The sequence below is a fragment of the Phyllostomus hastatus genome, unplaced genomic scaffold, assembly GCF_019186645.2.
Source record: "Phyllostomus hastatus isolate PE091 unplaced genomic scaffold, TTU_PhHast_1.1 phas_contig_38, whole genome shotgun sequence".
NCBI classification, from domain to species: domain Eukaryota; kingdom Metazoa; phylum Chordata; class Mammalia; order Chiroptera; family Phyllostomidae; genus Phyllostomus; species Phyllostomus hastatus.
Window position 1 is genome coordinate 27,262,475 of NW_025333869.1, and position 25,901 is coordinate 27,288,375.

A 25,901-nucleotide genomic window follows, 5' to 3' on the forward strand; every position below is an offset into this window, starting at 1 on the left:
TACCACTAATATTTCAATATGTTCATGCATAACATATTGGCAAAACATCGTCTCTGTCCAAAGGGGAAGGGTTCTGTCCCCAGCTCTTTCCAGGGGCACCAGCCTGACTTCCAGTGTCACCTCTGTTAGCCAGAGAGGCTTTTGCACTCCCTCCTTCTGGGACATTCTCGTTTCCACATGTTTTCCTACCAGTATCCTTCATGTGAACTTTGTAACCTCTGGCTTCCCAATTTTTCCCCATATGTAACTGAGTGTGTTTTTCCAACCCTCCCACACAGTAGGTAGTCAAAGACAATGGGCAGATAGATGAATAGATGAATAGATGGGTGGCCAGATGACTAAACACAGAAATGGATGATCTTGCTAGTCAGGCAATTAATGGCTTTAGCAGAATATTTCTCTATGAATAATCCCCCAAAGCACCCAGCCAGCTACATGGCTGCATGGATGCAGTCTCTGAATTCAGCCCTTCCCCTGAATTCTCAGAACCAACAGGAGATGCTTGGTTCCAGAGGAACAGCTTAGTTTAGAAAGGACCCAGGAACTCTGTTCCAGGGGAGGCACGCCTAGGGGTGGGACTGCAGGCAGCACTCACTGAGGGTGTATCTTGTAGAGTGTGCCATCCACGCCCACCGTGGTCCGGAGCCGCACCAGCTTCTTATTCTCCCGGAGGCGTGTCAGGATGGCTGCGAGGGCCGCCGCGCAGAGATTGGCTGACCGGAAGGAGACGATGGTGCAGACGTGCTGGACCGCAACACAGTCGGCCTCTGAAGGCTCCAGGCCCAGATCCGTGAGGATCTCCCTTGTATTGGCAAGGCCTTCTTTATACCTGGCCAGAGGACGGGAATGAGAGGACCACCCTTTTCCATCCCATGGCAGACCCCTTGGAGAACCAGCTTGCTCACCTCTCAGGACTGTGAAAAGAAACAGGCTGGCCCAGTCATGTAATAACAATATAAAAACCAGTTGTAGGAGCCACCGTTTACTGAGCACTCACTACATACCAGGCACTTGTCTAAGGATCTGACACGTACCAACTTAATCCTCACAACAACCCTGGGGGAAATTTTGTCATTACCATATTGCACAGGAGAGAGGCCTAAGGCACAGAGAGGATAAGCAACTTGTCCACCGTCACACAGCTAGTAAGTACAAGGGTCAGGATTTGAACTCGACTCAGGCAATTAGATTACAGAGTCCACCCTTTTAACCACCTTGTACTATACTACCTTTTGCTGAAACTCAGTCCCTGTCCAGCTCTGCACAAATACAGACTCTGGGAGTCAGATGCCATTTCGCTGAGCTCACAATCTAAACTGATTAAAAAGCTCAAGGCAATGCTGGGGTTTCTAAGCTGGAGGAAGAGGACCCTAAGTTGACTGGGGCCAGATCCCATTGCAGGGACCCGTGTATGAGGCCTCAGATCGCCAAAGCCAAAGCCAGTCCCCAAGAGCACCAGGCAGAGAAGGCTGTTGCTGTAGCAGACATTCCTGAGTTCCATGCGTGGGCTTTAATGGGTCCGAAGATGCCCTGATATCACAAGCAAAATTGTGTGCGAATATACATTTTTGTCCAGGACTTGAGTGAGATTCTCAAAGGGGTCTGTGACCCTAAAAATTTTATAAATCACCATTTTAGGGAGGCAGAAGGTGACAAAACATGAAGAAGGTGCAGACCTCCGTCAGCGGAACCCCAGGCCGATGAGACCAGCAGCAAGAAGCGGCATCTGAGACATAGCAGGCACTGCCAACCCACCTCAAGCTGTGACCGGGTCTAAAACCAGCCCAGTGAAGAAGGAAGATCTAGTCCCTTCTCAGGGCCCATGACTGCCATCACGACAACGCCATGCCTTGGCTGCCCACCCAGAACTAACCCCCGGCGGAGTCAAGGTGGGAGGGACCCAGCCAGCAGCTTACTTCTCCATGGCAGCCACGTGCCGGGTCTCAATCGCGCCCTTGGTGTGGAGGCTGGAGGATTTCTTGCCGCCGAACAGAAGGCCTGCCTTGGCCATCTTCAGCAAGATGAGCCTGACGAGTTCGCCTAGGTACAGGCCGCTGATCATCTTCTCAAACCTGCAGTTTGGTGAACAGATCGTGGCAGAAACACCTTTGGTTATGCACACCCTTTCCCAAACCCAGGAGCATGAGTGGTGGGAGGGCCGGGCCACGGACCAGGAGCCCTCCAGCCCCGTCCCAGCTTGGGGTGCCCTCTCCTCACCTAAAAAAGGGGAGGATGAAACTGGAGGAGATCTAAGGTTCTTTTCTGCTCACAAAGTGCTTGACCCCAAGAATCTGTAACCCAGTCACCCCTGGCCATGGGGGTGTCATTCTCATATTAGGCATTAGGAATCTCAACTTTAGAGACTCTGGTACTCTCCCAATCACGGCACGACAAATCCAAATTTCAGATGCTCCCCACTCCCACACCAAGCTTCTGTTCAAGAGAGAAGGAGGCTGTGTCTGTGAGGTGGCCTTGGACGGCCCCAGGAGGTTCCATGAAAAGGTGGGTGGAAGGTCCCTACACCTGGACTCTGGTCTGCATCCACCAAGCAGTTACTGATTATTTCCCAGGTAAACTACTAAATATGTTTTGATTCTCCAAATGTAGTAAGATAGAAAAATCAAGGAAACCTGTTTATTAATCAACTTTATCTATTTCATTATTAAAAATCTTAGAACACTGCAGAAGCAAAAGACAAAAGAGATCCAGGTTGGCTTTGGGGGAGTGGAAATTATCTGAAGTGAAATGGGGAGGGCAGGGTGACAAAGCCAAAAATGAATGAGCGGCCCTTCCTCGGGCTGCGGCCGCTCTGCACCACCTGTGAAGCTTTGGGCGCACGCTGGGGAGCAGGCGCATCCAAAGCAGAAATGCACCTCCCACGTAAGCATGTCTGTGTTTAAATGTGTTCTCGCAGGTACTTAAACTTTTTATTCACCAGGACTTCTTAGAAAAATGGTTGATCCCAGGGCTGGGGCTGGGAAAACACACGATGAACCTGGAGCATCTGACTGGGCCAGAAAAAAAAGAGTGATGGGAACATGTCAAAAAGGATGCAGGGACCAGCTCGAAGGGGATTCCGCTGGCCAAATCTAAAAAAATTTGATTAAAAAAAACATGGGAAGAAATTATAACCCATGAAATTAAAAATCTCTATGAATCCATATCAGTATAAATAGATAAACAGAGGGCACAAGGAACCTCTTCCTTACAGTAGAATAACAACTAATCAACAGAGGACATGAAGGATTTAGAAATTCATCAGTGGATGCCAAAACTAGAAGAGGAGAGTTCAATGAGAAACCGCATCTCTTCACTGGATACTCATTCATCGAGAGGGAATAATAGCACCCTTATGGTGGGGACACCTGTCCCACATCCCTTGAACCAAGGGATTCAAGTCGCATCCCCGGTAACGGGACAAACGCCGGCCTCCAGACACAAGGCACCGAAGCGCACACACACACCCCCTGTGGGATATTCCTGCCGAAAATTCACCGCCTGAATCTAGTTGCAAGGAAACATCAAACACACCCAAATTGAGGGGCATTCTGTAAAATGAGTGGTTTTGTATGTTTCAGGGTCATGAAAAACAAAGAGACACCCCAGAAGAGTTCAAGGTTAAAGGAGGCTAAAGAGACATGGCAGCAAATCACAGTGTGTGATCCCGGACTGGACCGAGGGCCAGCACCACTGTTTTCTTCTTCAGAAAGGACAGTAGTGGGTCAGCGGGTGAACTCTGAATAAGGTCTGTAAAATAGATCTTCGATTATGTGTTAACTCCCTAATTTTGATAATTATACTTTGGTTATGTAAGAGAAAGTACTTGTTTTCAGGTAATACACTCTCATGTATTAAGGAGTGAAGGAATATTATGTATGCAACTTAGTCTCAAATGGTTCAGAAAAATAATTTTGTACAGACATGTGTATTTTATGCACATATGTGTATTTTATATGTATATAAGCATATACAAACACAGAGAGAGAGAATGTTACTATTTAGGAAATCTGAATGAAGGGGAATTTTGTATGATTTTCTCAACTTTTCTATAAGTCTAAAATTACTTTTTTAAATTTTTAGTGTTTTTCCACTCAGCACTTAAGGAGCTGTCCGTAATGTGTGAGACGCTGTGTAGCACGGACAGGCGAGCAGCAGGTGGAGCCCGCCCTCGGGAGCGCAGCACTCAGACAGCGCTGAGCCGGACCCTCAGTGGCTCCCCTGCAGGCAAGCATGGGCTGAGGGCTGAGGGCTGAGAAGGTGCCCACGACGGGAGGTGGGAAGGAGTCGCACCCAGTGCTGAGTGATCAGGCCTCCGGCAGCACTGGTGTGTTCTGTGGCCACTCATACAAATGCACCAAGAGGGCAAGACCCGCATCATCTGGTTCATAGCTGCATCTCCCCTGCCTCACACACACGTGCTCCAGAAACATGGACTGAATTAGAATTCGATTATAATCAAAGCAAAATCACTCTATTTCCTTGGCTTTACTTCCTCATCTGCCCATGAAACTAAAATACAGACCTTGCCTCATACACTCCCTGTGATGGGAAACTAGTTGCAACTAAAAAGCCCCCCAGGTTTAAGGTGCCCCGGGTGACAGGTACTTCCTGGTGCTGATGTCCGGGCTATCGCACAAGGGCACTCACAGTTGCTTCCCTGGGTTGAGAGAGCCGAAGTCCAGGTCGCGGTCAAACTCAGTGCGGATGTCTTCCAGGGCCCCATCGTCCCCAAAGGCCCCCCACTCAGTGTTGATGCACATCCTGCCCTCGTCGCCCTCCACCAGGTCAATGTGGCTCATGTCCTCCATGTAACACGCGTTGGTGCCAGTGCCTGAACAAGGGATCGGAGAGAAGACGCAAAAACAGAAGGGCTCCCAGCTGGGCAAAGGCAGGGAGAGCCCTTCCCTGCCTGGGAGTTCTCTCACTACAGCACAGAGTGCTCCTGATGCTCTGCAGGGCCGGTTCTCGCTGAGGAAGCAGCAGCTTTGGCAAGCCCAGGGAGTTCATGAGGAATAAAGCTGACGAGTCAAGTCTACACTTCTTGGGCTGCCAATGGTTTGCTGTTATGAATGAAGTTGATTGTGAGGAAGTCCCTATTGAATATGTATGAGAGCTGACAAAGCACATTTACAGAGGAGGATGAGTTAACCTAACCTTACTTTTTTTAATTACCAACCCACAGTAATTTTTTTAATCCTTTCCCTAAGCCACTTCATCTCTTCTCTATTTGATAGTAAAGATATTCTTTATTCGTGAACTGCCACAAACTGCTCCTAGCATAAACTACATCTTTACCTTTGACAGTGACAAGCTGTCATATAAGAAAGCAAAATTTCATTATTCCAACACAAAATCACTCCAAGGAAATGCCTCGAACATTTGAGTACCAGGGAGTGACTGCAAATGGGCGCCATCTGTTTGGCACCTGCTGGGGCAATGGAAATGTTCTGAAATTAAACAGTGGTGATGGTTACAAAACTGTAAATTTACTAAAATTGATTGAACAGTACACCTAAAATGAGAAAATTTGTATGCCTCAGTAAAGCTGTTTCTTAAAAAAATTAAAGTGTCTTTCCCTGGCTGAAATTCTGGGCTGACGATTTTTTTTTTAAGGTTTTATTTATTTATCTTTAGAGAGGAGAAGGGAGGGAGAAAGAGAGGGAGAGAAACATCAATGTGTGGTTGCCTCTCGCATACCCCTCACTGGGGACCTGGCCCGCAACCCAGGCACGTGACCTGACTGGGACTCGAACCGGCAACCCTTTGGTTAGCAGGCCAGCGCTTAATCCACTGAGCCATACCAGCCAGGGCTGGACTGAGGATTTTAAAGCCAACATGAGAAATAAGAAATGCAGAGAGACAAAATATAATACATTATTTGGGAAAAGCTTTCTCAGGAAACTATGGTAGACACTGCTTAGGCACAGCACACACAGGTAACCATGGGCCCTGTGTTGAGTTGCCTGACATAGTCACTAGGACAGACACAGTGGGCAGTAGCTGGGTGCTGGGCCTGGCAAGGACTGGTCCTATTCTGAGGCTCCAGAAACAGGAAGGCAGATCAAGCCCCTGAGGTATAAAGATCCTGCCCTTCAGGAAAGTCAGGCTGAGCAGATTGTGGTTAGAAAACTAGGGGCGGGTGGAAATGGGAGGGAGGAGGGGAGGGCTGGGTGGGTGGGTTGGGATGGGAGTAAAAGATAGAAAATTGTACTGCAACAACAATTTAAATAAAATTTTAAAAAGTAAGCAGCAATTCCCTCCAATCACACACACACACACACACACACACACACACACACACAAAGTCAAGAAAAGGCAATGCAGGAAACGTTTCCCAACAGTGGTAGAGGAATGAGGAGGTGGAAGGGGGTACACAAGAACAGCCTTTCAATCTGACCCATTAGGCTTCAGTTGCCCCCCACGCTGCGTTCTCACGGACCCTTCAGCAGGGCTCCTCCCCTCCCAGCTCAGGGACCACCCGCCAGATGCCTCCGCTGCACTGCCACCTCGCTGGTGCGGCCACCACCACATCTCGCCTACACAGTGAAGTCGACTCTTGGCTGGTCACCTTGCTTCCACTATTGGCCCAAATAGTCAATTCTCCACACAGCAGCCAAAATGAGCTTTTTAAAAATGCACACCTCATTTGTCCATCCCCCACCCAGTGTCCTCCAGCGCCTTCCTGTCTCCTTTGGGGGAGAAGCCAAAGATCCTACACTGACTGTGTCTGTGACCTACACAATCTGTGCAGTCCCGTCCACTCTCTCTAACCTGAGCACCGGGCTACCCTCAGCCCTCACTCGCTCTGACTCGGGCCCCACCTGGCCTCTCAGGGTTTTTCCTGCAGCAGGCTCATTCTCCTTGCAGAGAACACAGGCTTCCTATTTCCTTGGCTGAGAACTCGCCTCTTGATCTCCACTCTGCCCCCTCCCCCACTCTGCTGAGGTCCCTGCTTGAATGGACCTCTCCAAGGGTCCTGCTCTGACCACCGTCGCACTCACTCTCCGTTGCCTCCCCCTGCTTTCTCTTCTTTATCCCAGTCGGCGCCACCTGAAACTGTCTCATTTATTTAGGCCTTGTCTGCCTTCCACCCACCTCCCCACTAAAAGCTCCACAAGCACAGGAGCCTTTGAGTGTGAACTCACCACTGAGAACCCAGTGCAGAGACAGGGCCTGACACTCAATAGGCATCTAGGAAATACTTGTGGAATGAACGGACAGATGTGTGCACTGGGTTTTCATGTTCTCCTAAGAGGAAGCCCCAATACCCTCCCTGCAGAGTTTGCTGAAACTAAACCCTAAGCCAGCCCCATTCCCCCATCTCCAAAAAGCAAGTCAGACTGAGTACCAATGATGACACCAACTTCACAGAAGGGATCGTCATAGGCACAGGTCATCATGGTGCCCACGGTGTCATTGACCAAGGCCAGGATGTCCACATCGAGGTCCTGTCGGAACACAAGCCCCAGAAGGCATCAGTGGGTGGGAAAGGGATGTTATCCCTTCATCCTTCCCCACGGAGAACCCCAAGTGAAGGCAGCTGGTTGGGAAAATCACTAGATCCTGCCTGCTTGGTGTGCCCGACAGAAGCCAGGCCTTTGTCACGGTTCAGGGGTCTAGGCAAGGGGAAGAGTGGTTGCAGAGGGGACCCATACTCCTCCTGCTCTGAGGCTGAAGGCCTCTGTGCAACGGAAATGTGAGGGGCAGCCCACGGGGCTCTAGCCCTCGTCTGAGGGACACTGAGGAAAACATGTTTATCTTGGAAGCAAAGATGTTTCCAGGAGAAGACACTGAAGTCCTCATGGTAGGGACACCTCAGGCACAGCCAGCCAAGTCCTCTCCATGGGCAGCACCACGGGCTTCCCGCCTGGGTTTCCTGCCTGGGTTTCCCTTCTGCCAAGACAGCCTGGGTTATTGCATTACTGTTCCCTGAGGCTTGGGGGAGCATTTTAGAGTAAAATGAAAACAGTAAGAGAAAGACACAGACTACCAAAGAATATGATCGCAGCGTTAAAGAGGGAAAGAAGTGGGAGGGCATCCATCACAACAGTCCTCTTGCTGTCAGGGTAGCAACTAAGCTGGGTTTATTTGTGTACTCTTCAACTAGCAAGGAGCATGTCTTGCTTTTAAGTTATTATACAATTTATTAAACAAATACAGACACTCAACGAATAGAGAGTGGAAGTGGAATAGAGAACCAGACTGGAAAGAGAGTGATCTTTTAAGCCTCAGAGAGGAGCTGTGGGGGGTCAGAGCATTACACACAGCAGGGGTCTGACCAAGACACGCCCCTCCCAAGGGCCGTGGCAGCTGGGGAGGCCCTAGGGGTGTGTGGCCCACTGTTCAGCAGTAACTGGAACAAGCTTCACATACCAAGGCTCACCAGTGGGTTTATCCAAATAGCCACACCTGTACCACATGAGACCTTCCCTGAGATCAGCTCCTTTTCCGGGCCTCCTTCCCAGGCAGGCACCGGGTGAGACCTCCCCAGCAGGAGGCAAACTCCTCACCTGGTGACTTTTCAGGGCTTTGTTTAGACAGCTCACTACGTCTGTGCCCTGAACTCCCCGGGCCTTGAACTTCTTGGTCCAGGAAAGCAGGATGCCCTGGGGGAAGAATTCAGAGGCAGTCTAAACAAAGAGGGCACTCAGTTCTGAAAACACACTGCAGGAATTTTATGTTTAAAGTGCAACCCCCTCTTCTCTTTAAGCTGAACCACCCCAATTCTTTCAATATCTCTTCAGAGGCCTTTTCTAATAATTTAAGCATCTTTATTATTCTCCTCTGAGCAGTTTGAAATGTTACACATAGTGGCAGAAAGAATAATTGCTAAGTGTTAGGACACTTAGAATCACAAGACGTCACACAAGCCATTCAACCTCTCTAACGCTCCGTTCGCTCATCTGTAAAATGGAAACGTCACTTCCCTGCCCCTGTCACAGGAATGGTCTATGGAAGCACCTGGTGTGTGGTAGATACATACCTGTGTGCAGAACGTATGGTCTGCCAGGTCCACAAGACAGAACTAACATGGTGTTACCTTGTAGAACTCCCTCGGGAACTTAATTTCAACTACAGAAATGGTTCTCAATTTGTGTTATCAGGTATTTGCTTAAAACTGGTGTTTCCCAAGAGTTTCATGTCTAAACTAGCAAATAATCAGAATTTTTCAGGCCAGACAAGGTCTTCGAGATTTAGGGTTCTCCAAGGCCACTCGGTCAAGAGTAGCTGAGCCCAAACTCACAGACACACTGACCATATCTTCCCAATCCCATCTGTTTACAGATAATGACGCTGAGATTCCGAGAGGAAGAAATCCGTCTGGTGTCACAGGGAGTGAAGGGCAGGGCTCAACTGGAATGCTGGCCTCTGACTCCCAGTTTACCACCAGGCTTTCCCCCTGCACCATAGCACCACCTAGTGGTCACTCTCCCTAACTTCTGCCTTCACAGGCTATGGTAACGTCCCTACTTCATCTGAGACATGGTGGGGTGGCATCCCCACCAAAAAGGTGCTAGGGACAACGTGGGACTTGTTGGGGGTAGGATATTTGGAGGAGTAAGGAAAAAATGCTTGTGATGTACTGTGATGAAAAAAGTAGTGCCTATAACTATATTTTTTAAACTATATATACAGCACAACATCTAATATGGACATGAAAACCCAATTCTAGCCCTGGCTGGTGTAGCTCAGTGGATTGAGCGTGGGCTGTGAACCAAAGTGTCGCAGGTTCAGGACTTCCAGCAAGATGGAGGCATAGGTGGACGCACCGTACCTCCACGCACAACCAAGATTAGAACAACAATTTAGAGCCAGAATAGCACCCAGAACTGACAGAGAATTTATCTGAATGGAAGTTGGACAGCCAAGAAGTTGAAGTAGACCCATTCATCCAGACTGGTAAGGGGGCTGAGAGGAGGAGCGGGCGCAGGTCATGGCACGCGGAGATCGGGGAGACCTGGGCGCATAAGGCACCGGGAGCGCATAAGCCTTCTGGGGCACACAAGATTGCAGCGCAGCGGTGGACCCTGAACACAAGTGACCAGGCCAGGGCGGGGGCGGGGGGAAGAGAGACATGTGTCCAACGGAAGAACAGATCAGCCCCCCAGGACTCATCCTTTTGAGCGACCAAGAAATAGCCAATCTATCAGATGCACAGTTCAAAACACTGGTGATCAGGAAGCTCACGGAATTGGTTGATTTTGGGCGCAAATTAGATGAAAAAATGCAGGTTACCATAAAAGAGATGAAGCAAGATGCGCGGAGAACCAATAGTGAAGGGAAGGAAACTGGGACTCAAAACAATACAGTGGACCAGAAGGAAGCAAGAAACAACCAAGCAGGAAAACATGAAGAAGTAAGAATTCAAAAAAATGAGGAGAAGCTTAGGAACCTCCAGGACATCTTTAAACGTTCCAACATCCGAATTATAGGGGTACCAGAAGGGGAAGAGGAAAAGCAACAGATTGAGCATGTATTTGAACAAATAATAAAGGAGAACTTCCCCATTCTGGCAAAGGAAATAGACTTCCAAGAAATCCAGGAAGCTCAGAGAGCCCCAAAGAAGTTGGACCCAAGAAGAAACACACCAAGGCACATCATAATTACATTAGCCAAGGTAAAAATGAAAGAGAGAATCCTAGAAGCAGCAAGAGATAAGGGGACAGTAACCTACAAAGGAGTTCCCATCAGACTGTTAGCTGATTTCTCAAAAGAGACCTTACAGGCAAGAAGGGGTTGGAAAGAAATATTCCAAGTCATGAAAGACAAGGACCTACATCCCAGATGGCTCTATCCAGCAAAGCTCTCATTTAGAATGGAAGGGCAGATAAAGTGCTTCTCAGATAAGGTCAAGTTAAAGGAGTTCATCATCACCAAGCCCTTATTTTATGAAATGCTAAAGGGACTTATCTAAGAAAAGAAGATAAAGAAAAAACATGTATAGTAAAAGAACAGCAAACTCACAATTATTAACAACCACACCTAAAGCAAAACCAAAAGAAACTAAGCAAACAACTAGAGCAGGAACAGAACCACAGAAATGGAGATCCCATGGAGGGTTAGCAACAGGGGAGTGGGAGGAGGAGAGAGGGGGGAAAGGTACAGAGAATAAGTAGCATAGAATGTAGGTTGAAAATAGATAGGGGGAGGGTAAAAATAGTATAGGAAATGTAGAAGCTAAAGAACTTATAAGTATGACACATGGACATGACTAAAGGGGGGGATATGGGTGGGAGAGGGTGTACAGGGTGGAGGGGAGTGAAGGGGGAAAATGGGACAACTGTAATAGCATAATCAATAAACTATATTAAAAAAAACAACAACAAAGTGTCGCAGGTTCGATTCCCAGTCAGGCCATATGCCTGGGATGCAGGCCATGACCCCCAGCAACCGCACATTGATGTTTCTCTCTCTCTCTCTTTCTCTCTCCCTTCCCTCTCTAAAAATAAATAAATAAAATATTTTTTTAAAAAAACAATCTAGTAGTGAGTATCTCTGAAGATGGGGATTACAGGGGATTTCTACTTTCTCCCTTAAACTTTTCCACTTCTGTCTCCCTCTCTCTTTTTGTTTTTCCTATCTTGAATAAATATTACCATTTTATCATTAGAAACACATACACACACAGAAATTTCTCTTCACCTAAGACTTCTGTTCTCTCATGAAAAAACAACAGAACAAAGACAAAATAAACAAAGTGATGTCCTCTTTTAATTTCCATGAATTTACCTTCTTTGATCATGTTTTAGTTACACAAAGAAGACCCCTGGCCAGACCTCTTCACAAAGGCTTCCCCTCCCCTCCTCCTTCCGCACTTGCTTGGCTGAGCAGACCACCTTCTCCAAGAGCCCGGATGTAGGCGTCACGAAATCTCCACCTGCTGCTCAGCCAAGGCTAAACAGCCGTGCCCATACTCAGTTACTGTCATTAATTCATCTCCTGTGTCTAAAGCTTTTCTTCCTCACTTTCGACTTCACTGAGAGGCAGTTTGGGAGGAAATTGTATAAATTACAAGTAATTCAACTAAAAGCATTTCTCACTTCCTTGATATAATCAAGTGCCCTTCCCTCGTTCAAATGTTCCTTGAAAATCCTCATTGGAATATGACACAACATGGGCCGAAATGCTTTCAGGCACCTGCTGGCATTGAAACGAAGTTCCCAAGCTGTGTCTTTCTGAAAAGGCGATTTGATCAGGAGTTTGCATGCTTGGGTTGAGTCATTTTGGCTGTGTGGCCTTGGGCAAGTCTTTTAACCTCTCTGAGCTACAATCTTTCTCAAATATAGAAATATCAGCATAGTATAAGACACTGTGTTAAAATCTGAGGTCCATTATTATCATTATTAGATGCTGTGGGCATTTGACTTAGATAAATGTCAAATTCCTGGATGGACAAACCATACATTCACCCCTAATTATTAAGAAAATATGGAAGTTTGGTTCTCCAAGTCAGACTGACTCCTACAGAGATTGAGAATTTTCTTCCTCCTCCGTGGGATCTCCGGAGCTCGAATAAGAGGTGTTGCACTGCTGGGCGAGTCCGGCCTCCAGGCCTGACTCCTGATCCCCCCTCCCACTTCCTCTACTGACTGCAGGGACTCTGCTCTGCCAGCCAGAAGGAGAAGACACTTCAGAGCACAGCTCCACCTGGCCTCTTCTAACATTCCCTGAAAACTTCCTCTACTGTTTTTCCCTAATCCTTTCTCTCTCTCTTTTTTTTTTGTGGCATTCTTTTTTTTTTAAAGATTTTATTTATTTATTCTTAGAGAGGGAAGGGAAGGAGATAGAGAGAGAGAGAGAAATATCAATGTGTGGTTGCTGGGGGCCGTGGCCTGCAACCCAGGCATGTACCCTGACTAGGAATCGAACCTGAGACACTTTGGTTTGCAGCCTGCACTCAATCCACTGAGCTACGCCAGCCAGGGCTTTCCCTAATCCTTTCTTTATCAAATAATGAAAAAGTACATTTCAATCCATCCCCTGTATGGATAGATGATGGTAAATTCTTGTTTAATGCAATCAAGTAAATGATCAATCACACCCTTCGATTGTCAGACAGTTATCAGACACCTAGGAAATACAAGACGTCGTGCTCGAGACCCTGGGGTGGAGAGGAAGAACGCTGTAGAACAGTGCCTGCCCTCCCAAGACATCCGTTGAATGGGGGACAATCATCCTCATCCTCAGTGACCACTGACACAGCAGGCACGGTGTTGCACATTTCAGGTATTTTGTCTGAGGTTTACCTTGCCGCAGCAAGTAAATATTATTAAGCAAGTTTTACAGATAAGAAAACAAGGGGCTCAAAAAGTTAAGTAACTTCCCAGGGAACACAACCTTCCTGAACAATGATTCAAAGCCACGTCTGTGGGAGGTGAAAACCCATCTCCTGTCCACTCTCTGATACCCATAAGTCAGTGGTACCACACACATCCCAGGGTGGTCCACGCTACCAAGGCCATCCATGGCATGGCCGTCCGCTGGGTGTCGTGACCAGCTGGGTGTCGTGAGCACAGGCTCCCACCCCAGACAAGCGAGACCTGGGAAGACCTGCCCCTTGACCATAAAGCCCTGGCCTCAGAAAGTTTATTCTCATTTCATATGGACCTTTATTTATTTTCACAGATTTATATAAAATTGGGTTTGACATCTCCCTATTCACAAATTAAAAGTCTGAGACACACAGAGATGAATTACCTAAGCCCTCAGCTGGCTAGTGGCATGGCTGAGACTACGTCCCCGGTGTGGCGTCTGCTCAACGACATTGTCCCTCCAGTGACCCCTCTGCAATCCTCCCCCTAAGGGCTCATGTAGAGGTGAGGCTCCCCCAGCCTTCCCACTCCAGTTCTAGCCAGCCGTCTGCTGCCCCCAGACCAGCAGCATCCCGATCACGCAGGACCCTGCTAGAAATGCAAACCTGAGGCCCCACAGATCAAGAAACTCCAGCAGGGCCCAGCAATCCACCTCTAACAAGCCCTCCAGGAGATTTGGATGCCGCCCAGGTCTGAGACCCACTGAGCAAAGGGGTGAGAACCACGCCATTCCCCTGTGCCGTGCCCATGTGGAGCGTGCAATCCAGGCAGCCACGTTAACCAGCTCTCTGCCTCACATTTCCACGTCATCGTTTACAAGAAGAAAAACAAAGAAGGCAAGGAAAGTCCTGCTGATCCCTCCTGTTCCTGGCCTGACTCCCACATGTTCTCCAGGCCCACACTCCAAATCCTGCACCTCTTCCTCCCTGCCCAGCCCCAGCCTTACCTCTTCCAGTTTAGTCTGTCTGCAGGGAAAAGAAAAGGTTAGGCCAAGGGGCAACTTCTTATGCTTCAGCCCTTTGGTCTTCATGAAATCTGCCAGACAGTCAGCCACGTATTCAAACAGCTGTAGAGAGGAGAGAGCACAGGACACCGGACTGAAGCACGGCCACTCACACTCACGAGGCTGAGGCCTTCCCTCCGAGCACAGGCCCCCGCCCTGGTACCTCCGAGCCATTCCCTCGGATGATCTCGTTGGGCGTCGGGTAGAACTGACTCTCCATCTGCACGTGTTGTTTCCCCTCTTCAGAGACTTGTGCCTTTGAGACTCGAAACTTAGATCCTCCAAGATCCAGGGAAAGAAACTCTCCATTCTCTATTTAAAAACAAATGAAATAAAGTTATCATTTATTGAGGGTCTGCTATATGGCAAGATCTACATTCGAAGTTGGACGTGTAAGACATGTCATTAGTCTCACAACCACCCCACAGAGCGAGGCATCCTTTTGTACACTTGCTGAGATCCCAGAGCCCTCCCAAGAAGGGGCAGAACTGGGGTGTGGGCCAAGCCTCTCACGGCCCCGTCCACTGAGCAGGGCTGTAGGGAATAACTGTATTCCTGTGGAAAAGGCAAACGCAACTTGACAAGAGATGGGCCTTGAGGGTGGGGCCTATTATTAGCAGGCCACCTCCGGGGGAGAGAGCTGCTGCTCCAAGCATGGGGGCTGCAGATAGAGCATGGAGGAAAGGGAGGGGGCAGTGCAGGGAGGAGAAACCAGCCCCATACCAGCCTCTGTCTCCTGGGCAGAGGGAAAACACTCCAGGACAGAAGGGAGACAGGGGCTGGAGGCAGGGACCAAATGATGGCCACTAAGGGGTCAAGTATGCTCAGTATTTTGGGCCAAAGTCATTTCGAAATGAGAAAATGTACCACCACCCAGCCAAGCACAAGACAGAAGCTATTGACAAAAGGGGAAATGATGCACGTGTTGAGGCAAGGCGGCCCACCCTAATGACTGCAGCTCAGGACCCAGACAGCATTCCTTCCCGGGGCCCCTGCCACAGCCTTCAGCGTCAGCCACGGATATGGGATGAGAACTTAGGTGTGCGAACCCTTGAACCAGCAAGCCTTTCTAAAGAATTGTCTGTGCCTGAAAAGTGGCTACGTGCACCGAGCATGAGTCATCAGATATGCCAAAGGCACAGAGAAGTGAAACACCAGGCCCACAAATTCCAGCACCCAAGTGGTCTTGTTTTGTACCATGGGACCCTAGACACTGATGCATGGATCTAGGGGGCCTGCTGGCTATTCAGATCCCCATCCTGAGAAATAAAACACAGAGGGAGCCCCGGCCCCAGCTCGTGTGGCTCAGTGGATTGAGCACCAGCTTGTGAACCAAAGGGGTCACTGGTTCAATTCCCAGTCAGGGCACATGACTGGGTTGCAGGCCAGGTCCCCAGTAGGGGGTGTGCAAAAGGCAACTACACATTAGTGTTTCTCTCCCTCTCTTTCTCCCTCCCTTCCCCCCTCTCTAGAAGTAAATAAATAAAGTGTTTTTAAAATATATATATAAAAAAAGGGAAATTGCTGGTAGGTGGTAAAAACTTAAATAGAAGCATCCTGAAAACTAGAGGTTAACTGGGTAGCCGGAGTGGCCACAGGGATGTAGGCTGAAACCACAGCGGAAAACTCCTGAGTCCTAGTCCCCTGGAGGCCTGGAGGGAACACAGTTTCACCCTCAGAGTCCCACAAGATCCTATGTGTCTCCATTCACTGTCATGTGTCCTTGTACAACAATCCTCTGTTCCAGGCGATCAAAGAACTAGAGGCCGGCCCTGAAGCTGCTCTTCAAGCTTTAGGGTGCCTGTGACTCTCCCAAGAATCGTGTTAACACACAGACTGTGATTTAGTGGACATGGTGCTTGAGCTTTTCAGATTTGGAGACTTCAAAACAAGCCCCAGCCCTGGCTGGTGTGGCTCAGTGGACTGAGTGCTGGCCTGCTAACCAAAAGGTTGCAGGCTTGATTTTCAGTCAGGGCACATGCCTGGATTGCAGGCCAGGTCCCCAGTAGGGGGTGTATGAGAGGCAACCACACACTGATGTTTCTCTCCCTCTCATTCTCCCTCCCTTCCCCTCTCTAAAATAAATAAATAAAATCTTAAAAAAAAAAAAACAAAACCAAGCCCCAGTTGCCACCTGCTGCTGGTCAGTGGACCACTATTAGAGTAGCAAAGGTTTAGAGCCCTCATTTACAGACCTAGCCAGCTGGACTTTTTGTTTCCATGGAGACATCTGGAAAACAAGATGCTCACCTCCCCAGATCATCCCCCAAAGGAGCCTGACGGAGCCATTTATTATTCAGGAGGGAATCCAAGAACCTGAGCCATCTGATTAGTACTCATCAGGTACCAAGTGAGAGCTTTCACAGACGGCATCTCCTCACGTAGGAAGTAGGGTGGATCACACAGCCCGTGCACGAATTTACTGAGTATGACTCTACCACGTGGCAGGCCAGGAGCAAAGATGAAAGACTGTGGGCTCCATCATCAGAAATACGGACAAGTCAGTGAGTCAGTTCCAACCAGGAGGGCAAGTGCTCTGACGGTGGGACGCCAGGGAGTGGCATCTACATCAGGGCAGGAGTGGACAGCCCAGAGCGGGCGACACAGAGCTGAGTGCTGAAGGACGGGAGAGCAGCCAGACGGGAGCCAAGGCCCCGTGGACAGGAAACCGCGTGAAGAAATGAGCTCACGCTGGGCCGAGGGGGCATGGCGGGGCTTTTGAAGAAGGAGGGAGGAAATGAGGCTGGCAGGATTTAGACAAGCCGCCCCACTCCCAAGGAATGTGGGCTTTACCCAGAAGGTGAGGGTGAGCCACGGAAAGATTTTAAGTAAGAGAGTGCTAAGCTCTGGCTGAGATTTTGGGAAAACACCTCTGGCACCAACCAGGATAGACCGAAGGATCTGAATAAAAGAGGAAGTTCTTGTGCTGTGTCCAGGCGGGAAACGGTGTGTGAGACCTGGCACGGTGCTGGCATGGACCATTCATTCTCTGGCCACCAGTGCCACTATCACTACGCAATCACTCTGCTCCACTCGTGACTCAAGAGGCTACGTCATGGGAACCACGTGGTGTGATCTCTTCTGTGACTCTGACCCCAGAGAAAAGACTCATGGACCCTGGTGGGGGGGGGGGCGAGGACCTGGCCAAGAGAAGTGGGGCCATCAGGGTCTTTACAGTCATTATTAAAATTATTAGGACCTCCCATCACAAGAATGGGGACTGTAGTTAATAGTACTGTACTGCACATTTGAAAGTTGCTAAGAGAGTAGATCTTAAAAGTTGTCATCACAAGAAAAACAAAATGTGTACCTGTGTGGTGATGGATACAAACTGGACTTGCTGAGGTGGTCACGTCACAATATATGCAAACACTGAATGACTATGCTATATGCCTGAAACTATATGTTAATTATAACTAAAAAATAAATTTTTAAATGACCCCCCAAGATGGTGAGATTTTCTTGACAATCCACCTGCTGCGGGCGATGCTCCCGTGACCGTCTAGACTGCACGACACCTGGGCTTCCTCCCCTACACCACTGTCAGGGCTTGGGCGCCTGCTCCTCCCCAGTCCCTGGTGCAGCCTCTCCCAAAGGCACACAGTGACTGCATGTGTACACCGTAGAGATTCTGAATCTCCAGGGGGACAAGCCTGGGAAACTGCATATTTAGGAATCTCCCCAGGTGAGTCTTAGCTCACACAAGTCTGGGGCCCCATCCTGGTGCAGGCCCCGGGGCTCACCCCTCAAGGCTCACCACCCCGCCAGGAGGCGGAGGGCTCGGCCTGGAGGAAGAGACCACAAAGAGAGGCAGGTAGCTGGTGCCAGGCCTTCCCAGTCAGATGACAGGCACTTCCTTCAGGACTGGTAAAGGGGAAGGGACCACTGGTAACAACACTTTGAAGGCACTTTGTGAGAAGAGTCAGGTGCAGCTCCCTGGCTGAAACACGGGGAGGGAACTAGGGCTCAGATGGTTATACCCCCATCAGGCAGGCTCAGATGACAGGAGCGGAAACTACAGCATGGTTAGTGTTCATGAAACCACACCTCCAGCTCACGAGAGTTACTGAGGACTTGGGACATTTTGGAGACTTTAAAACAATCCTGCCACATAACCTCACCCAGCCTCAGTGGCTCTGCAAGCTGGTAGCACAAACCGGCCACAGCCCTCGTATGGGTGAGGACAGGAGTGCAGGGGTCGCGGGACCTGCCAAGGCCTCTGCGCTCAGACCCCAGCAACAGGACACCTAGGAAAAGTCATTTAAGATTTGTTGTGTGATGAGAGGCTCTGAGGAGACAGTGAAGACAGCAAGAGGTGTCTCCTGGCCTGAGGAGGCGCGGTTTCTCAAACTTGGACAGTCTCACGTCCAAACCTTCCCTGAGGCAGCCAGGGCCAGGAAAGGCCTGTCCGCCCCACAGCCACCAGACCATCAAAGGCTACTTTCTGATGCTTCCACCGACACATCTCTGCAGGAGGAGCCGCCGCCACACAGGAAGCCAGGACTTTGCCCCGGTGCCTCCCCACACACACACCCCATGACTCAGGTGCTTCCTCCCAACTGCTGGATGACCCGCCAAAGACCACAGTGCCCTCAGCACCCTCAGAGCAGTATCAGGAGCCAGGCAAGGCTTCAAAGCGGGACTGCCTCTCTCCAAAGCTCATGTTCCCCCAGGGAGGTGCACTCCCCACCCTACACACCCACCCACCAGCAAGGGAACAGGTCTTTCTCATCCCAGTTCCCAGGGACGTCTCAAACTGCAGAGCCAAACTGCTTTGACCCAGGCCTTGTCCCAAAGGGGCCCAGAACCTGACCAATCTAATAAAAGGCCCCTGAGAGGGCCTCAGACATCAATCCCTGCCCCTTCAAGAGCCCCAAAGCTGCTGCTGGAGCCTGGTTGGAGCCCTGGGACCCCGACCCTGGGGAAAGCCCTGGGCAGCCCCCAGCCCCACTCACCAGAGCCGTCTGGAATGGCCCTGACAAAGGTGGGCAGCATCTTCACTGAGGCCGTGGGGTTGCTGTCCTTTCCCAGGCCCCTCTGCATTTCAGTCTGGAACCGGGTCATGATGTCCAAAAGGGTCTCATCGGAGAGCCGCATGTGGTACAGGAACCTGTCCACCTGGAAATACACCAAGGGGACTGGGTTTGCCTGCGGTACATGCCTGCTCCGTGCTGAAGCTGCACGGGGACGGCTGTGTGATGAGGATTCCTGAAGGTTCCTTGCCTGACCCCTCATCAAGCTGGGGGCCAGGTGGGGGCTGGGAGGACAGAGTAGAATCAAAGAGGTGGGAATTATTCCTCCAACGGGCAAGATTTGAGGAAGAAATGATTCCCACCATTTTTCTGACGAGACAGTGGAGGGGCAAAAACTGAGAAAGAGCCAGGGTTTCTAAACCCCAGTTCAGAGCCCTCGCCATCATCCCATCGCCTCTCCACCAGAGAAGACTAGCTACAGCTGGAACCTTGAACTCCCAAACACAGACGCTTTCTTTCATCCAATGATGACAATATATATCTGATCACGTTTTCCTTTGTTTGTGGGCTGCTAGGAAGCTGAAAGCAAAATTAGTTTCCGACCTCAATCTCTAAACTCCAATCTTTTATATCTCCATTTTGTTTTTAATTGAGGTTATTCTAATTAGAATGAAGTTTAACTCCTAAAGCCAGCCCCAATTGCTTTTGGAAATGAATAGATGCCACTCAAGTAACCAGGAAACTGGGTCACAGGACCCCAGACGTAGGAAAGTTATAAAAATCACTAGGGCTCTCCTCAGTCCACTTGAAGGTCATAATGTCACACCAAGAACGGAAGAACAGCTTCCTCCCCCATGCTAATCATTCAGTGGGGGCGGCCCGGATTCCCAGGGCTCACTGGGATGGGTTACCGCCTGGGGCAGGAAAAGGGACAGTGGCAGAGGTGCCCGGTATTGCCAGCCCAGTGGCATAGGTGCTGCTTTGTGCTGAGTGACCTGTCTATCCATCCGGGTTGCAAGACTTGACCACAGCATGTTTCTGGATGAATTGTCTCCCACACTTTTATCAAAGGCTAAGAACATGCATTGCAGGCTACGAGTGCTCTCATGTATGTCCCCCCACCTGAAATCCGTGACATCCCTTTGAGGCAGCCATGTAAGGCAACATGATTGTCCCTAATTGAGAGATAAGGGCTCCAAGGTTCAGGCCACTGAGCAGCACTCGGAGAGCTGTCAGTGAGTGGCAGTGCTGGGACTACAATGCAGTCTCCCGAGTCCTTGCCATGTGGCCTGGTTTTGCTTCACAATTCCATGCAGGACCCACAAGCCCAACAGACAAATTAAACCAAAAGCGCAGGGGCCATGTGACCTTCATTACAGGACAGGTGCCCAACCATCGGCCAGGCCCAGAGGGCAGGCATCCCGGCTCCGTCGGGGCCAACACGGACACCCAAGCAAGTGAAAGAGCCCACGGCTCCAGGAACTCGGGGGCCGAAGAGAGGCCAGAAAACCGTTAGAAAGCCATTAACAAAACAGGACAATTGGGCTTTCAGCATGTTTGAGAAGCTAGGCCAGAACCAGGTCATGTTTCATTAAGGACTTCCTGTCACCCTGAGTCTGTTTATGACTAATTGGTTGGCATTGTCATGCACACAGAGAAAACCAACGAAAGGGACGTGACCCAAGTAATTGGGGCTTGGGAAGGGTGAGAGGCGCTACACGAGAATGAAGATTGCCCCCTTCGTCACCTAGGGCCCCTCACATGGAGCCCTTGTGCCTGTCGCTCATTTTCACTCAGCCCTGGAGAACTTCCCCAGGCATCCGCGGAGCGTCACCCCTCCTGTGTGTAACGGTTCTGAGCCCGTGCACATCAGTTGCGAGCTGCAGTTAAACAGTCATTCGGGACTTCGGGTTACTGCTCCTGCTATTTCAGTAATTCAAGTTAGGACAGAAAGAATGTCAACTTAGAAACAGTTTCTTATTTATTCTTTGTACCTTCCACAGAACCTGGTACAGAGCTAGAAGGGAAGGACGGAACACACACTGGGTGAAACCCTATAGTTTAAACCCAAATAGGTGACTCCTGGGCCCGTGTAATTGGGCACACACACGTCGTAGGCGCCAAGGCGGGTGCTTGAGTCGCAGAAACCAAGCCCTTTCGGAGTGACTCACAAACCGCACCTGGGATGTCTTATAAACAAAAGAGCCAGCAAGCAGCACGTTTAATGTAGGAAGAGCAAAATGTAAGCGCAGAGCTTACAGAATGGCAGGTGTGGGAGCTGCAAGGGACTTCAGCGCTCGAGTAATCCAAAGGTCCCGTATTGTGAATCAAGCCATAAACACGCTCAACTCTGACCTAGTGGCGTCACTTCTGGGAAGCCATCCTTAGGCAATAAGCCCAAAGGTGGCCAACATTAAACATATACCAATATTTATGATAGCAATTTTTAACTGTTAAGAAAAAATGGTTTTGAAAGTAGCCGGTGCAACAAAAGGGAAAAGTTAAGTTATGGCATACCCAACTTGATGGAATATTAGGAAGATGTTAAAGTAGTTATAAAGAAATGGAGAAATGTACATAAGTGGTTACAAAGTAACAATAAGTGAAGGGCACAGGTTCAGGATTGCACGTCCCAGGTAACTGTAAACACACACACCATGAGAGAAGACCGCACGGCAGATCTGACTGGGCTGTGAGGGGGTGGGATTAAAGGTAACATTTCCACTTCTCATAATGTTGACTTTCTAAACCGTAAAAGGACACTGTGAAAATCTCACTAGTCCTTCTCTTATGAGTGAACAATCCACAGGTCAGTGGCCAGTTCCAGCCCAATGTTATCCATAGGTCAAATACTATCGATACATTGAACTGGAAGGGAAGTTGTCAGAGTAGTTTCTTTCTTCCCTCCCTCTCTTCCTTCCTTTCTGCTTTCCTTCCCTCCTTTATGCTTTACTTTGTTTTTGTTTTAATACTGGTATAGAGAACTTTTAAAAATAGTCCCAGGGCCTGAACAATAACCCTAGCAGGCAAGCTCGGCTCAGGATCTCAGCAATTCTAGAGGCAGGAAGCATGGACCAGAAGAGGGACTGGCCCAAGAGGGAGGACACACCTGTGCCTTCTGAACAGGTGTGTTTTCACCACCTGGAGTGAATAGGCAAGTTCTCAGATCCTGCGACTCACCCCAGCAGCCCATAAATCAGCCTCCCGGCCACTCCAGGTACCCGTGGAGCCCCTTGCTCGAGGTGGCTACAAAGTGTTCCTGACTATCCTTATGCCGCTCACTCTCACAAGCTTTCTTGTCTGCCACGGGGAGAGGAATGGTCAACAGCAGACCCTGACAAAGGCTGGCCCTGCCACCGGAAAAGCCTGGCACAGATCCATGACGGCTGCATTTCCAGGCAAGGGGCCTCCAGAGCCTGCACCTGGGCTGGTGGACAGACACATCTGCCTGGTTCTAGGATGTAACAAAGGATTAGCCAGCACAGAGGCCCAAGGAAAGGAAACTGATTTGCAGAAGCACAGGTGTCGAGGCTGGAGAGACACCGTGTAGGTGTCACCCTTACTGAGCAGCTAACACCAGAAAGTGAGCCTTAAGCAGTGTTGTAGAGCACTTTTCCAGCTCCTGAGGAAGCCAGTCAAGGACTTTGTGAATCTAGTCAACAAATGAAAATTAAGACAGGTTACATCTGATGGATTTATAATACTTCAAGATTTCCTACAACCTCCAACCCAACTCTAATGAACAGGATTTGGTGAGAGTTTATCCCACCAAACACGAGAGCTGTGAGACCACGCTTCCTCTCTCTGTCTGAGAGGCCCAGAGGCATTGAGACACGGGAGCAGGAGGCAGCAATGCCGGTTTACTCCCCCAGCACCACCTTACACACCTGGTTGATCTTGGCCAAGCCCACCAGCTGGGACAACTGCCTGGAGCTGCGTGGCTAGAGGGGCTCTAGTGGCAGGCTGAGTCCACCCCAGCTGGCCAGGACAGTGCCCATGGGCCCTGGCGGAGCCTTGGCAACTCTGAAACAGCCACCCTGCAGTGAATCTGGCAGGCAGTTTTCTTGGACGAAGTGGCGAAATAACGTCCACCTCTAACAGCAAACAGCACATAGAGAGAAGTGTTTCGATTACCACACATTAGAACTCACGTCCCTCTCAGTGCCGTATTTATATTTTCAAGCACATGAAAAATCATGCAAATTACAAGTCCTCAACATTTCTTTCAAAATGACTCTCCTTTCCTTTTACCCTTTCCCCTCAAACATTCCCCACATCAATCAGTGTACCCAGTTTCCAAAGACTTCTCCTCATCCCTTTCCCACCTGCTATCTGCCAGAAGTTCTGAGTGAAACTCAGGGCTCAGCACAGTGTGTAGTGTCCAGCCTGTGTAAGATTTACTTCCTCTCCCCGCTCTGAGCTTTTACTGGTCCAGTGCAGCCCTGTGTGGGTTTTTTCTTTATTTTTATTTATTGATTTTGAGAGAGAGAAAGGGGGAGAGAGAAGGGAATCAGAGAGAGGGAAACGTCAATTTATCGTTGCACTTATTTATGCATTTATTGGTTGCTTCCTGTGTGTGCCCTGGCCAAAGATCAAACCCACACCCCTGGCATAGTGGGACAGCGTTCTAACCAACTGAAGTACCTGGCCAGGACACCTGTATATTTTGTAATCAGCTCTCTTAAATCCCTGTGGATATAGGCGTTCGTCAATGAAAAATGAACCAGACATCGCTCAGCTTCCTGAGTCCTTCCTTACCTTCTTGATCTGATCCTCCTTCAGCTTGCTGAAGTAAAATGCCATCAAGTGCACCGCAAACATTTTCCCCAAATTTGGTTTCTCCTCAGTCAGTCAGAGATATCTGTGCAGTGTTTATTCCCGTCTACAGGGTACTGCCCACTTCCAATTCAGGCCGGAGGACTCTGGGGAACTCGGTGCTACAGGTTAAATACTTCCAGGCTGCTCAGTTCAATGATTAAACTTCGCCCCCTCACTGGTCCCTCCCTCCAGCACACTCAATAGTCTAATAGGAGGCTCAGGATAGCAGCTGAGGGCTGGTGAAGGGGAGGTAGGGGATCCAGTGATGGACTCTCCCAGACTGGTGTCTCAAAATCTCGTTGCTAAGCAACACTCTCAAGCCAGGGCTCCACCAAGCTCATTCAGCCGAGAAAAATCTTCTGAGAAGTTGGGTGTTAAACAGTACCGACTTTCAAGCAGCTCGGCTGCCCTGCAAATATCCACTCTTGGGCTTTCCTCCTGAACCCTTCTCTCCTCAACCCAGGATTGTAGCCACATGACGCCCCGCTCCGCTGTAGCACCATCTTAATGAAGACCAAATGTTGCCCTGGGTCAGGGGGAGTTCAAGAGTGTCGGAACAGATTCCTCCATGTATGATAGATGAGATCTCTCAGCTAATAGTCCATGGTAGTAGAAAATAATCAATTAAGGTTTACCTATTCACAATGGTAGGGCAGAAAATCTTAATTCTGAAGGTAGTGACCCAGAAAAAAATATGCAAGAGAAAGAATGAGTTGAAATCACCAATATTCACTGGGAAACTGCTGCAGGAGAGAAAAATTGAAGTTACAGATGGGAGACATCTCATGCCACCAAGTCATCTGTTGTTCCCATCCGGTTCTGTCACTCAAACTCGCTGGGAGAAAGACGCCGGAAGGGGCAGCTGTGTGGGCATAACAGACCTTGCACTCTTCCCCCGCCATCGGTCCGGTGACAAAATCAGTAACAGTAACAACGGTGGTAACAGCAGCTAACTTGGATGGGGCACTCACTAGCCCTGTTTCCTCAGATGAGAAGACCGAGGCCCAGAAAGGCTAAGTGACTCCCTGAGAATCTCAAAGCTGGGAAAGGGCACAGTGAGGACTCAGACCCAGGAATTCAACACCAGATCTCAGCTCTTAACTAATGCAGGGTCCGGCACAAACAACGCCCATTTTCTTACAAAATCATCAGCATGTAAATCTGTAACATAACAAGACCACACTGAGCACACAGTATGATGACATTTTAGGTGAAATGTTCAAACTAAATATCACATCCATGTTATTACCCTACCAACAAGCAGGCCTTACTTCCGCCAGACCCTGTACATAATGTTGCCTCTGTTCTTTCTCTTGAAAATAAATGCTGAATTGATAACCAAGCAGCAGCAGCACCCTGCTGGGTTATTATCAAGAATTCCAACTACTCAGAAAACTAAGTACAGACATATCACTTTGACAGGGTCTTCCCAGTGGAGGAAAAATGCCAATGAAGGAATTCTTGTCCACACTTCCCAAATACTAATAAAATGCTTCCTAAAATTAGCAACTGATCAGAGGTTAATGAAGACCAGCTGGGCACCTCTGACCCGCTCCTACACCACCACAACTCTTCAAATGGAAGGGAAGAGAAGAAAAATGTCTTCCTGATCAGCTGGGCAGCCTCAACTTTGTTTGCATAATCTCATTTTTTTTCTACTGCATAATCTCATTAATCAGAACAATTACAACTAATTGCCTGGAGAGAGAACCTGCAACAGCTCTCTTGAAATGCCACTGATTCTCCAACCAGTGCTCTTTCCACACCCACTATGGGGACGAGCCACTGGAAATG

At 49.2% G+C, this 25,901-nt stretch overlaps 1 protein-coding gene across 1 annotated transcript in view; it reads right to left on the reverse strand.

Annotated features, from left to right (window-relative positions):
- The window catches only part of HKDC1 (hexokinase domain containing 1), a 46,360-nt gene extending 22,133 nt beyond the window's left edge, over positions 1-24,227 (reverse strand). Inside the window, exons 1-9 of the mRNA XM_045842026.1 lie at positions 24,048-24,227; positions 19,272-19,434; positions 14,480-14,628; positions 14,260-14,379; positions 8,511-8,606; positions 7,349-7,448; positions 4,648-4,831; positions 1,917-2,072; positions 596-829 (exon numbers count right to left, since the gene is read on the reverse strand). Coding sequence (XP_045697982.1) covers positions 596-829; positions 1,917-2,072; positions 4,648-4,831; positions 7,349-7,448; positions 8,511-8,606; positions 14,260-14,379; positions 14,480-14,628; positions 19,272-19,434; positions 24,048-24,110 — 1,265 coding nt within the window. The 5' untranslated portion in view covers positions 24,111-24,227. The remainder of the gene's footprint in view (positions 1-595; positions 830-1,916; positions 2,073-4,647; positions 4,832-7,348; positions 7,449-8,510; positions 8,607-14,259; positions 14,380-14,479; positions 14,629-19,271; positions 19,435-24,047) is intronic.
- Between the last annotated feature and the right edge of the window lie 1,674 nt (positions 24,228-25,901).